This window comes from Tamandua tetradactyla, chromosome 6 (genome assembly GCF_023851605.1).
Source record: "Tamandua tetradactyla isolate mTamTet1 chromosome 6, mTamTet1.pri, whole genome shotgun sequence".
In the NCBI taxonomy this organism is placed as follows: Eukaryota; Metazoa; Chordata; class Mammalia; order Pilosa; family Myrmecophagidae; genus Tamandua; species Tamandua tetradactyla.
Genome location: NC_135332.1, coordinates 111011012 through 111025096, shown reverse-complemented (window position 1 = coordinate 111025096; position 14085 = coordinate 111011012). Strand labels below are relative to the sequence as shown.

Below are 14085 nucleotides of genomic sequence, written 5' to 3'. Positions count from 1 at the left end.
ATACATAAAAAATTGTAGAATGTGATTGAATATAGTGCTACAGGGGTTGAGATAACTTACTTAAATGAAACTGTAAAACAGTAAAAGTGTATATAACATGTTATGTTTGTTTTTCCAGACAAACCCTTTTTGCTAGTGCAGATACTGCTTATGTTTTGGCTTACTCAATTATCATGTTGACCACAGATCTTCACAGTCCGCAGGTATGTTTTCTTCTAAGCCAGTTTATGATTAATAGTAAAAATTAAATAAATTGTTTTAAGTTCAACAAGTAATAGTTGAAATTGTAATCTTATTTAAACGTATCACCAAGTTTGGGTGTTTAATTTCAGTATTTCTGTAGTAATTCTAATTAAACTTTTAAGTATCAGTAGAATAAATCTGTATTTGTCAATCTCATGACTAACAGATGTATAAAGCTTAAGATAAATCTTAATCTAAGAATATACTATTTTAGTTTACTGGTTGTTAAAATAAATACCATACAGTGGGTTGGCTTTATTTGGAATTTATTGGCTCACATTTCACAGATTAGAAGGTCTTCTTCCTGTCAGTGTTACTATCTTCTGGCTAACCTGCAGGCTTGGGGTCTTTTGGCTTTTCTGTCATATGGCAATGCACATGGCCATAACTTCTCCTTTGTTTTTTGAGTTCCGTTGAATTCCGGTTTGGGGCTGCTCCTCATGGCTTCTCTCTTCTTGTATCTACTTTGCTTTTCTAATAAGGACTTCATCCACATTGGATTAAGGCCCACCCTTTTTCAGTTGGAAGCACCCTAACAAATAATGTCTTCATAGGTCCTATTTATAAATGTGTTCGCACCCATAGGACCAGGGTTTGTGAACTTAACATGCCTTGTGTGTGTGTGTATGTGAAAAATAACATATACAAAAAAGCAATAAATTTCAAAGCACACTACAGCAATTAGTTGTAAAACAGATTTCAGAGTTTGGTATGGGTTACAATTCCACAATTTTAGATTTTTACTTCTAGCTGCTCCAAGATCCTGGAGATTGAAAGAAATCAATAAAATGAATCAACAATCATACTCATTTGTTAAACTCTGTCTTTTTTGTATAACTCCACCTTCTCCTTTGATCTTTCTCCCAATCTTTAGGGTTATTTGGGCTACCCCCATTCTAACTTTTTCATGTTGGAAAGGGCTATCAGTAATATGGGATCAGGGAGTGGAACTAGTTGATGTTCTGGAGAGGCTGGCCCTTGTGGGTTTCAGGACTCACCTGGCGTAGAAACCCATTTGGAAGTTGTAGGTTTCTGAAAAGCAATCATAGTGGTTGGAACCTTTGTAGAAATTCATATAGAGCCCTTGGTGTTCTTTAGAATGGTTTTGGTTGGAGTTTGGCAAACCATAATAGATAGCAATGTCTAACTGAAGCTTAGATAAGAGTATTCTCCAGGGTAACCTCTTGACTTTATTTGAACTCTCTCAGCCATTGAAACCTTATTTGTTGCACTTCTTTTCCCCCTTTTGGTTGATACCCTGGTACCAGGGCCATACTCATCCCTGGAAGTCACGTTGCCAGGGAGTCTTTCACCCCTCGATGTCATGTACTACATAGAGGGGAAGGTAATGATTTCACTTGCAGAGTTGGGCTTGGAGAGAGAGAGAGAGAGAGCCTACATCGAAGCACCAAAAGAAGTTCTCTGAAAGTAACTCCTATGCATAACTGTAGATAGGCTAAGCTTCTCTGCTATGTAAATAAGCTTCATAAGAGCAAGCCTCAAGATCAAGGGCTGAGCCTATTGACTTGAGAGTACCTTATGTTTGAGACTGTATCAGGGGTTTTCCCAGTGGTGAAGTTTAATAGTTCCATATATTTTTCTACCATCCTTCAAGGGACTTTGCCAATGTTTTTTGCTTATCTACGTAACATACTCTGGTATGTATCTGGGCATTGCATTAAGCCAGCTGTAGAGATCACAGGCCCTCATTCCCATTCTGGGCTCCCTGTGTGTTTGGGGTGTTAAAATGATCTATCCAGACGGGTTGTGTTAGATGCTACAGAAAATTTGGTTAACATGCCTTTTGTGGGTGACATGATTCAGTTCCCAACATTTATTTGTAGGTCTCCTGCCTATACTTACCATAACCTGGCAAAATATGTATAAAAAAAACTTTCCTTTTTAAAAAATGTTTCTAACTTAAGCAACAGTAGAGAGATTAGTATAATAAATCCTCATGTAACTACTACCCAGCTTCCACAGTTACCACTTTATGGCCATTCTTGTTCTGTCTATACCATGTGCCTCCCCTTCAACCCCTGTCACCCTCAGCCAGACCATTTTTAAGCAAATTCAATTATCTTATCATTTCATCAGTGTTTATTTCAGTATGTACCATTGAAAGAGAAAGATTCTATATAACCACAGTACTATCACACCTAAAACATTAACAGTTTCTAGCTATCAGGTATCTAGATAGTGTTCATATTTCTTTGTTTTCCTCATACAATTCCTAATTCCTTCTTTTTTTTATTTATTTTATTTTTCTAATTTATGATGCATAACCACATACAGACACAAACATTCTTACCATACGGTCGTTCCGTTCTTGTTATATAATTAGTAATTCACAATATCATCACATAGTTGTATATTCATCATCATGATCATTTCTTAGAACATTTGCATCAATTTAGAAAAAGAAATAAAAAGAAAACAAAAAAATTCATACATACCATAACCCTTACCCCTCCCTCTCATCACCAGCATTTCAATCTACTAAATTTATTTTAACATTTGTTTCCCCTAGTATTTATTTGTTTTCAATCCACGTTTTACTCGCCTGTCGATAAGGTAGATAGACAGAGTGTCATACACAAGGCCTAATTCCTTCTTAAATAGTAAGAATTGTCACTTGATTTCTCATACTCACTAGAGAAATTTTTTTTCATTTGATTTTATCGAGACATTGTTACAACATACAGTCCATCCAAAGTATATAATCAGTGCCTCAAAAATATTGTCTTTATGGTTTTAGATATTTTATGCTTAGCTGCAAAAATCATGCTTTAATATCCGTGGGTAAAATTATCTTTATAAATTAAACTAATTGAAAGAATTTCTTAGTGTTTGCTCGGTTTAGGCATCTAATAAAATTTATTTTTCTTAGAATGCGAAATAAATTATGTACTTACTAATCTGAAATATATTAAGAAAATTAAAATTTATTTAATGTTTGATATTAATCTTGGGAGTTACTCCTATCTTTACACACCAGTATTCATCAACCATGCATTTACCACAGATTTGCTTGATTTTGTATAGGCTTTTTTTAAGAATTCATTTTAGGGGGTGCAAGGGTAGTTCAGTGGTAGAATTCTCACCTGCCATGTGAGAGCCTGGGTTTGATTCCTGACCCATGCACTTCCCCAAAACAAGCAAAACAAACAAAGGGAAAAGCAAACAAGTAAACAAAAATTCAACAAATGATACTGCAGTAATTGAATACTGACATGGAAAAATAATGAAGCGTGACCCCACCATACAGCATGCAAAAAAAATTTCATTTTAGATTTTAATGTTTTAAGATGTGCCTTTTGTGTTATATGAAAGGAAAGAAAGTTAGCGTTATCCTTTACAAGGATGGAAGAGGCCCTCAGGCATACACAGCATGCATACGGTTAAGGCATTGCCACCTACATCATGACATCTAACCATCATTTTTGTGATGGAGTTATATAGAGGAGGTAGAGTTTAACAAATGATTATGATTGCTGAATCATTATATTGATATTTCTTTTAGTCTCCAGTGTCTTAGATCAGCTAGAAGTAAAAACCTGAAATTGTGACCCATACCAAACTCTGAAATCTGTTCTACAAGTAATTGTTGCAATGTGCTTTGAAATTTATTGCTTTTTTGTATATATGTTATTTTGCACACGCACAAAAAAAATGTAGATTGTGATGATAAATGCACAGCTGTCTATGAAAGGGGAAAAATTAATCATGCACTGCATTGAAGAATAAAGAATTTAAAATGTTAAAAAAAAAGATATGCCTTTGGCTAATTATTGGCAGTATAGTAAAGCAGGTTACCTTCAGAATTTTCAGTATCCAACAAAACTTCTTTTTCTTAATGCAATTTTATTCAGATGTATTTACACACCATCCAAACCATCCGAAGTACATAATCATTAATTAGCTCATAGTATCATCATATAGTTGTGTATACAACCACATGATCAGTTTTAGAATATTTTCATTACTTCAGAACAGAAGTAAAAATAAAACCCATATTCTCCCATACTCCTTATCTCTCCCCACTACAGTATTGAACCATAGTATTAGAGTTGTATATTTGCTACTGTTTATGAAAGAGTATTAAAATATTACTGTTAACTCTAATCCATAGTTTGCAATAGGTGCAAAGTTAACTGTCCCTGATTAACTGTACAAATTCAAAAAAGTTCTTTAATAAACTAGAACAAATATATGACACTATTACAAGACCACTATATATTCCTATGTTTTTAACTTCCAACTTCTTTCTGGTGACATACATGGCTCTAAACTTTCCATTTCCACCACACTCAAACACTATTCAGCACGGTTAATTATTCTTACAATAGTGTGCTTCCACTACCTCTTTCTCTTTCCAAACGTTTTTCAGCCTAGTTAAACATTCTGCCCATATGAAGCAATCACTCCCCATTCTTTAGCCTCATTTTATATCCTGGTAACCTCTTGTATATTTTCTGTTTATAAATTTGCATACTATAATTACTTCATATCAGTGAGATCATACAGTATTTGTCCTTTTGCGTCTGACTTATTTCACTTAACATGATGTCCTCAAGGTTCATCCGTGTTGTTGCCTGCTTGAGGATTTTTTTCATGTTTACTGCTGAATAATATTCTGTCATATGTATATACCACATTTTGTTTATCCATTCATCTGTTGATGGACACTTGGGTTGTTTCCATCTTTCAGCAACTATAAATAATGCCGCTGTGAACATCAGTGTGCAAATGTGTGTTCACTTCCCTGCTTCCAGAACTTTCTGGTCTATCCCAAGTAATGGGATTGCTGGGTCATAAGGTAACTATATTTAGGTTCCTGAGGAACTGCCAAACGGTACTTCACAGCAGCTGTACCATTTTACATACCCACCAACAGTGAATAAATGTTCCAATTTCTCCACATCCTCTCCAACACTTCTACTTTCCTGTTTGTTTAATAGTGGCCATTCTAATAGGCATGAGATATATCTTGTGCTGGTTTTTATTTGCCTTTCCCTTGTACCTAGTAATGTTGAGCATCTTTTCATGTGCTTTTTTTAGCCATCTGCATTTCCTCTTTGGAGAAATGACTATTCATGTCTTTTGCTCATTTTTTAATTGTATTGTTTGTCTTTTTATTGTTGAGTTATAGGATTTCTTTATATATTTTGAATATCAAGCTGTTATCAGATATATGGTTTCCAACTATTTTCTCCCATTGAGTTGGTTGTCTTTTCACCCTTTTGACAAAGTCTTTTGAAACACAAAAATATTTCATTTTGAGGAGGTCCCATTTACGTATTTTTTCTTTCATTATTTATACTTTGGGTATAAAGTCCAAGACAATACCACCGATCACTAGATCTTGGAATTGTTTCCCTATATTTTCTTTTAGGAGTTTTATGTTATTCGTTCTTGTATTTAGGTCTTTGATGCATCTTGAGTTAATGATCTGTAGGATGTGAGATAGTGATCCTCTTTCATTCTTTTGGTTGTGGATAACCAGTTCTCCTAACACCATTTATTGAAGAGACTGTCTGTCCCAGTTAAGTGGGCTTTGGAACCTTGTCAAAACTCATTTGAGGGCAGGTAGTGGTGGCACAGTGACAGAGTTCTCGCCTGTCATGCTGGAGACCCGGGTTTGATTCCTGGTGCCTGCCCATGAAAAAAAAAATCAGTTGACCATAGATCTGAAGGCCTGTTTCTGAGCTCTAAATTCGATGTCATTAATATGTCTGTCTTTATGTCAGTATCCTGCTGTTTTCAACACTGTGGCTTTATAATGTGCTTTAAAGTCATGAAGCATGATACCACCCACTTCATTCTTCTTTTTCAAGATGTTCTATTCCAGTACCCTTATCCTTTAAAATAAAATTGATGATCAATTTTCTGTTTCTACAAAATAGTCTTTTGGAATTTTTATTTGTATTGCATTTAATCTTTAAATCAGTTTGGGTAGAATTGACATCTTAATGACAGTTAGCCTTCCTGTCCGTGAACATTGAATGTCTTTCTATTTATTCAAGTCTTTGATTTCTTTTAGTAGTATTTTATAGTTTTCTGTTTACAAGTCCTTTACTTTCTTGGTTAAGTTTATTCCTAGATATTTGATTCTTTTATTTGCTATATGAATGGAAATTTTTCTTGATTACCTCCTTAGATATCTCAGTACTAATGGGTAGAAACATCACTGATTTTTTGTGTTGACATTATATCCTGCCACTTTATTGAACTCATTTATTAGCTCAAATAGCTTTGTCATCATTTTTTCAGGATTTAAATGTAGGATCATGTCATCTGTGAACAGTGGCAGTTCTCCCTTTTCCTTTCCAATTTGGATCCTTTTATTTCATTTTCTTGTCTAGTTGCTCTAGCTAGAACTTCTAGCAGAGTGTTGAATACCAGTGGTGACAGTGAGCATCTTTGTCATGTTCCCAAACTTAGAGAATCATAATCTTTCAGTTTCTTACCATTAAGAATGATGTTAGCTGTGGGTTTTCCATATATCCCCTTTATCATGTTGAGGAGGTTTCCTTTGATTCCTACTTGTTGAAATGTTTTTATCATGAAAGGATGTTGAATTTTGTCAAATGCCTTGCTGTATCAGTCGAGATGATTGTGTGGTTTTTCCTTTTTTGATTTGTTAATGTGGTGTATTAATTATTTAATTTTCTTGTGTTGAGCTACCCTTGCATACCTGGCATAAACCCGACTTGGTTGTGGTGTAGAATTCTTTTAGTATGCTGTTCAATTTATTTTTGCAAGTATTTTGTTGAGGATTTTTGCTTGTATGTTCATTAGAGAGTTCGGTCTGAAGTTTTCCTTCTTGTATCCTTATTCAGTGTTTATAGTAGGGTAATGTTGACTCATATTTAGAATGAGTTAGGTAGAGTTCCCTCTTCAATTTTTTGAAGAGTTAGAGCAGGAATGGTATTCATTTTGGAATGCTTGGTGAAATTCACCCGTGAAGTCATCTATCCCTGGGCTTTTCTTCGTTGTAGGTTCTTGAATCAGTCATCAGTCTCTTTACTTGTGATTGGTTTGTTGAGGTCTTCTGTTCTCAAGTCACTGTAAGTTGTTTGTGTGTTTATAGGACATTTTCCATTTCATCTAAGTTGTCTACTTTGTTGGCATACAGAAGTTCAGAGTAATGTCTTAAGGATTTTTAAAATTTCTTTGTGTCCATGGTAATGCCCACCTCCTTGTTTTATGATTTTATTTATTTGCAGCTTCTCTTTTTGTTTTTGTTATTTTAGCTAAGGGTTTGTCAATTCTATTGATCTTCTCAAAGAACCAACTTTTGGTTTTATTGATTCCCTCTATTTTTTATTCTCTGTTTCATTAATTTCTGCTCTAATCTTTGTTATTTCTTTCCTTCTGCTTGCTTTGGGATTAGTTTGCTGTTATTTCTCCACTTTTTCCAGTTATTTAGTTAGGTTGTTGATTTTTGCTCTTTGTTCTTCTTAAATGTAGGTTTTTAGGACCATAAATTTCCCTCAGCATTGCCTTGACTGCATCCTGGAAGTTTTTTTTTTTAGTACAATTTTACTGAGATAAATTATATATTCATATACCATATGGTACAATCAGTGGTTCACAGTGTTGTTATATAGCTGTGCATTGATCATCACAATTTATTTTTGAACATTTTCATTATTCCAAAAACAGTAAGAATAGGAGTCAAAAAGAACAACCAAAACATCCATACTCCCCTCCCCCCTATTATTTATTTATTTTTTGTCTTTTTTTTTTAACTCATCTGTCTATACACTGGAAAAAGGGAGTGTCAGTTACAAGGTTTTCACAATCACACTGTCACACCTTAAAAGCTCTTTAGTTTTTTAAATCATCTTTAAGAATCAATCTATTGGATTACAGTTCAACATTTTCAAGTGTTGCCCTCTGGCTACTCCAATACACCAAAAACTGAAAAAGGATATCTATAAGATGCATAAAAGGTTCTCTGGGGTTAACTCTTGGGCATTATCATAAGTAGTCTTAGCTTGTCCTTTGCAGGAATAAGTTTTGTATGGGCAAGTCTCATGATTGATGCCCTGGCATATTATATTGGCAGTTCCTAATGATTGCAAGAATATCAGGTCTTCTCCAGGTGGGGAAGTTTAATATTTTCACCTTTTTCCCAGTTCCTCAAGGGGACTTTGCAAATACTTTTTATATTCTATCCATATTACTCTGGGATGTATTAGGGCATCCCACCAACCTATACAAACCAACAAAGTTTCACCCCCTATTCAAGATTCCATATGATTGGGGTGTTCAAATAAGCTGACCATACAAGTTAAATTAGATAGCGTAGTTCTAAAAATATTAATTTTGTAACAAATAAACGTCTCTTCCTTTGGCTCTCACACAGAAATTGAAGTTCTGAAGTCTAGTCAGTATCATCCTTTACTCTTTGGGCTGCTTTATCTTATTCCTACCTGGTCAGCTTCATTCATATCTCTGTTTGAAGTTTGATCACTTATTCAGTGTTTTTAACAGTTGCTGTATGGAACAATGCTGACTTTCTATAGCTGCAGATCTCTGGCTCTGAGTCTCAAGTGTCAAACAAATATTCAAAATTCTAGGCAACGACCTGGTTATATACACAGAGTCTAGCATCTTAGAATTTAGAAAAAATGGTTAAAACTCAAGAGCCTTGACTGCTGTAAAGGCTTACAATCTAGGAACTTTTACCGTAGGCCTTCATTTGATAACCTGTGCTCTCAAATTCAATTCTCAGCCTTTGCACATTATAGTTAGTCCACATTAGTGAGGCATAATGATATTTGCTTTTCCTTTCTGGCTTATTTGATTCAGCACACCATCCTCAAGGTTCATTCACCTCTTGCACTCCTTCTTATAGCTACCTAATGACCGTTGTATGTATACACCGAAATTAGCCCTTCCATTTTTCAGTTGATGAACTCTTAGGTCACTTCCATCCATTGTGAAATAAGAGCACTATCACCATAAGTACCATTGTGCAAATGTCCATTCCTGTCCCCACTCTTAGTTGCTCTAAGTGTACACCTAACTAAGGAATTGCAGAATCATACGCCATCTCCCCTCCCCCAGCCTCTTATGGAGCCACCATACTACCCTCCAGAGGGGCTACATCATTCTACTTCCCTTCCAGTAGTGAATAGGTACATCTGCTCTACACATTTTTTCCAGCACCTGTATCTCTCTCTTTACTTTAAAGACCTTTAAACTGTTTTTAATAAAATATCAGTTGTTCCCGGTATAATGACATAGCCATGCCTTCCTCACCACAAACTATATGAGGACATTTTCTTTTCTTCTGCAAAGATTCCCATACCCCTTCCCCATACCCCCCACTCATTGACATTTAGCTTTGGCATACGCCTTTGTTATATTCAATGGAAGCATTGTACAATGTTACTGTTAACTATAGACCCTAGTATGCATTGATTATATTTTTTCCCACATACTATCTCATTTTCAACATCTTGCAATGTTGACATTCATTTGTTCTCCCTCTGCAAAAATATTCTTATATTTGTTCATTTAATCATCATTGTTCACACTGGGCATCTCTAAGTTATACCGTCTTAGTCTTTATCATCTATATTTCCTTCTGGTGTCATACATGCCGCCAGCCCTCCTCCCTCAATATACTCACATTAACCTTTGTTCACTGTACTTAAAATATTGTGCTACCATCAGTATTGTGCGATCCATTGGTGGCTCTTTTTTTTTTTTTTTTTTGCCTGGGCAGGCTCTGGGAATCAAACCTGAGTCTCTGGCATGGGAGGCAAGAATTCTGCCCCTAAACCACCATTGCACCACCCCCATTTGTGGATCTTTATCCACTCTTAGTCCTATTGAACATTCTATACTCCTTCAGTATCAAATGCCCAATCTACCCTCTTTCTATTTCCTGAAAACCTGTATTCTCAACTTACCTCTCAGAGTTCACTCATTAATATTAGTTCATATTAGTGAGATCATACAGTATTGTCCTTTTGTTTCTGGTTCATGCAACGTAACATCCTGAAGGTTCATCCATGTTGTTACATGCTTCATGTATGTAACAGTCTTACAGTTGGATAGTTTTCCATTGTATGTCTATACCACAGTCTGTTTAGCTACCCTTTGATGGACATTTGGGTCGTTTCCATTTCTTGGCAGTTGGAAATAATGCCACTATAAGCATTTGTGTGCAAATGGCCATTTGTGTTCTTGCCTTCATTTTCTCTGAAATCTGTTCTCTAACAAATTGTTGTGGTATGCTTTGAAATTTATTGCTTTTCTGTATATATGCTATTTTTCACAATAAAAAGTAAAATAAAATAGAGCTGACAAATAGAAAACAAATGAAAGATGGTTGAATTAAGAATTGCCTTTACAGTAATAACTCTGAATGTTAATGGGTTATATTCCCTGTGTTAGTTAGATTTAGTTGTCAACTTGGCCAGGTGAGCATACCTAGTCTTGTTGCTGCAGACATAAGCCAACGGTACGTGAACCTCATCTGTTGCTAATTACATCTGCAGTCAGCTAGGAGGCGTGTCTGCTGCAATGAGTGACGTTTGACTTAATTGGCTGGTGCTCAAATGAGACAGCGCAACGTGGCACAGCCTAAGCAGCTTGGCATTCCTCATCTCAGCGCTCACAGCTCAGCCCAGGCCTTTGGAGATGCAGAAAGAAGTCACCCCGGGGAAAGTTGTTGGAACCCAGGGGCCTGGAGAGAAGACCAGCAGAGACCATCCTGTGCCTTCCACGTAAGAAAGAACCTCAGTGGAAAGTTAGCTGCCTTTCCTCTGAAGAACTAACAAAATAAATCCCCTTTTATTAAAAGCCAATCCGTCTCTGGTGTGTTGCATTCTGGCAGCTAGCAAACTAGAACATTCCCCAATCAAAAGACACAGATTGGTGGAATAGATTAAAAAATATCCATCTATTGGCTGTTTACAAGAGACTCATTTTAGACACAAGATAGAAATAGGTTGAAAGTGAAAGGATGGAAAAAGATATTCCACTTAAGTAATAACAACAACAAAAAAAGCTGGGATAGTTAAACTAATTACAGACAAAGACTTGAAATGCAAAAATATTATAAGAGACAAAGAAGGACACCATATATTCATAAAATGGGATTGCTGGATCATATGGCAATTATATATATAGTTTCCTGAGGAACCACGAAACTGCATTCCAGAAGGTTGCAATGTTCTCCATTCCTACCAACTTTGAATAAGTGTGCCTCTTTCTCCACATCTTCTCCTGCACTTGTCATTCTGTTTTTTGTTAATGGCCATTCTAGTAGGTGTAAGATGGTATCTCATTGTGGTTTTATTTGCATGTCCCTAATAGCCAGTGTCATTGAGCGTATTTTCATATATTTTTAATCCATTTGTATTTACTTTTCAGAAAGTGTCTGTCCATGTCTTTTGCCCACTTTCTTTAATTGGGTTGCCTTTTTTTGTTGTTAAGGTATAGGATCTCTTTACATTTGTGGATATTAAACCCTTATCTGATAATGTGGTTTCCAAATAATTCTTCTCATTGTGTAAGCTGCCTTTTTACTTTCCTTACAAAATCACTTGATGCACAAAGGTGTTCAGTTTTGTAGAGATCCCATTTATCTAGTTCTTCTTTCATTGCTTACTCCTTTAAGTTTGATACATTGTTTTCTCGTTTTCATTCTTCTCAAGATATTTACTGATTTTTCTTGCAATTTCTTCTTTGCCCCACTGATTGTTTAAAAGTATGCTATTTAATCTCCATGTATTTGTATATTTTCTGGTTCTCTGTTTGTTATTGATTTCCAGGTTCATTCCATTGTGGTCAGAGAAAATGCCCTGTATAATTTCAGTCTTTTTAAAGTTATTAATTTAAATTTATTAAGGCCTGGATTGTGCCCCAGCAAATGGTCTGTCCTGGAGAATGTTCCATGAGGACTTGAGAAGAATATCCTGGTATTTTGGGGTGCAATGTTGTTCTGTGTATGTCTGTTACATCCAGTTCATTTATCATATTATTTAAGTTCTCTCTTTATCAATCCTCTGTTTAAATGTTAGAGACAGTGTTATGTCAAAATCTCCCACTATTATACTAGAGTAATCTATTACTGGCTTCAGTTTTGTCAGTGTTTACCTCATGTGCTTTGGGTACATGAGGTAAATCTTGATTAGGAGCACAGATATTTATGATTGTTATTTCTTCTCGGTCAATTGCTCCTTTTATGAATATATGGTGTCCTTTGTCTCATAATATTTTTGCATTTCAAGTCTTTGTCTGTAATTAGTTTAACTATCCCAGCTTTTTTTGTTGTTGTTATTACTTAAGTGGAATATCTTTTTTCATCCTTTCACTTTCAGCCTATTTCTATCTTGTGTCTAAAATGAGTCTCTTGTAAACAGCCAATAGATGGATCATATTTTTTAATCTATTCCACCAATCTGTGTCTTTGATTGGGGAATATAACCCATTAACATTCAGAGTTATTACTGTAAAGGCAATTCTTAATTCAACCGTCTTTCATTTGTTTTCTATTTGTCAGCTCTATTTTATTTTACTTTTTATTGTGAAAAATAGCATATATACAGAAAAGCGATAAATTTCAAAGCATACCACAACAATTTGTTAGAGAACAGATTTCAGCATTTGGTATGAGTTCTGCAATTTTAGATTTTTCCTTTGGCTCCTCCAAGACTAGAGCCTAAAAGAAATATCAGTGTGATGATTCAGGAGTCATGCTCATTTGTTAAATTGTATCTTCTCTTTCATAACTCCACCTTCTCCTTTGATTTTTTTAAATTATTTTTTTATTGATATATACTATATATTCACATACCATGTAGTCATCCAAAGTATACAATCAGTGCTTCACAATATCATCATATAACTGTGCATTTATCCTCACAGTTGATTTTTTTTCTTTTTTGTGAAAAATAACATATATACAAAGCTATAAAATTCAGAGCACATCGCAACAATTAATTGTAGAACAGATTTCAGAGTTTGGAATGGGTTATAGTTCCACAATTTTAGATTTTTACTTCTAGCTGATCTAAAATATAATTAAATCAATATAATGATTCAGCAATCATATTCATTTGTTAAATCCTGCCTTCTCCGTATAACCACCATTGCCTTTGATCTTTCTCCTCTCTCTCTTTTCACCCTTTAAGTTATCATCACTAATACTCTTTGATTCTGTTCCTTTCTCCATACCTCTCCCTCTTGTCTTTTCTTTTCAGCGAAAAGCACCCCCATAGTAGTTTTCGTATGGTCCGTCCCTTAGTAGCAGTCTCTTTCAGCTTTGTTTTATCTCTGAATATTTTAAACCTTCCCTCATTTCTCAAGGACAGCTTTACTGTATAGAGACTTCTTGGTTTGCAATTTTTCTCTTTCAATATCTTAAATATAGTGCACCATTGCTTTCTCACCTCCAGGATGTCTGATGGAAAATCAACACTTAGTCTTAATTGGCTTCCCATATATATGGTGAATCACTTTTGTCTTGCTGCTTTCAGAATTTTCCCCTTCTCTTTGGCATTTGACAGTCTGATTACAGTGTGTCATGGAGTGAGTCTGTTTGGATCTATTCTGTTTGGAGTGTGTTCGTCTTCTTGGATTTGCTTATATATGTCTGTTCTAGTTTGCTAGCTGCTGGAATGCAACACACCAGAGACAGATTGGCTTTTAATAAAAGGGGATTTATTTCATTAGTTCTTCAGAGGAAAGGCAGATAACTTTAAACTGAAGTTCTTTCTTACGTGGGAAAGCACAGGGTGATCTCTGCTGGCCTTCTCTTCAGGCCTCGGGGTTCCAATAACTTTCCCTGGTGTTATTTCTTTCTGTATCTCCAAA

At 35.3% G+C, this 14085-nt stretch overlaps 1 protein-coding gene and 1 non-coding gene across 4 annotated transcripts in view; both read left to right on the top strand.

Annotated features, from left to right (window-relative positions):
* The window catches only part of ARFGEF1 (ARF guanine nucleotide exchange factor 1), a 227310-nt gene that overhangs the window by 124968 nt on the left and 88257 nt on the right, over positions 1–14085 (top strand). For all 3 annotated transcript variants that reach the window (XM_077166936.1, XM_077166935.1, XM_077166934.1), the window contains one exon: positions 119–203. In XM_077166936.1, the coding sequence (XP_077023051.1) occupies positions 119–203 (85 nt within the window). The remainder of the gene's footprint in view (positions 1–118; positions 204–14085) is intronic.
* LOC143689307 (U6atac minor spliceosomal RNA) lies at positions 3563–3689 on the top strand. The gene has a single exon (XR_013178749.1). It is a non-coding gene; the product is annotated as a U6atac minor spliceosomal RNA (small nuclear RNA).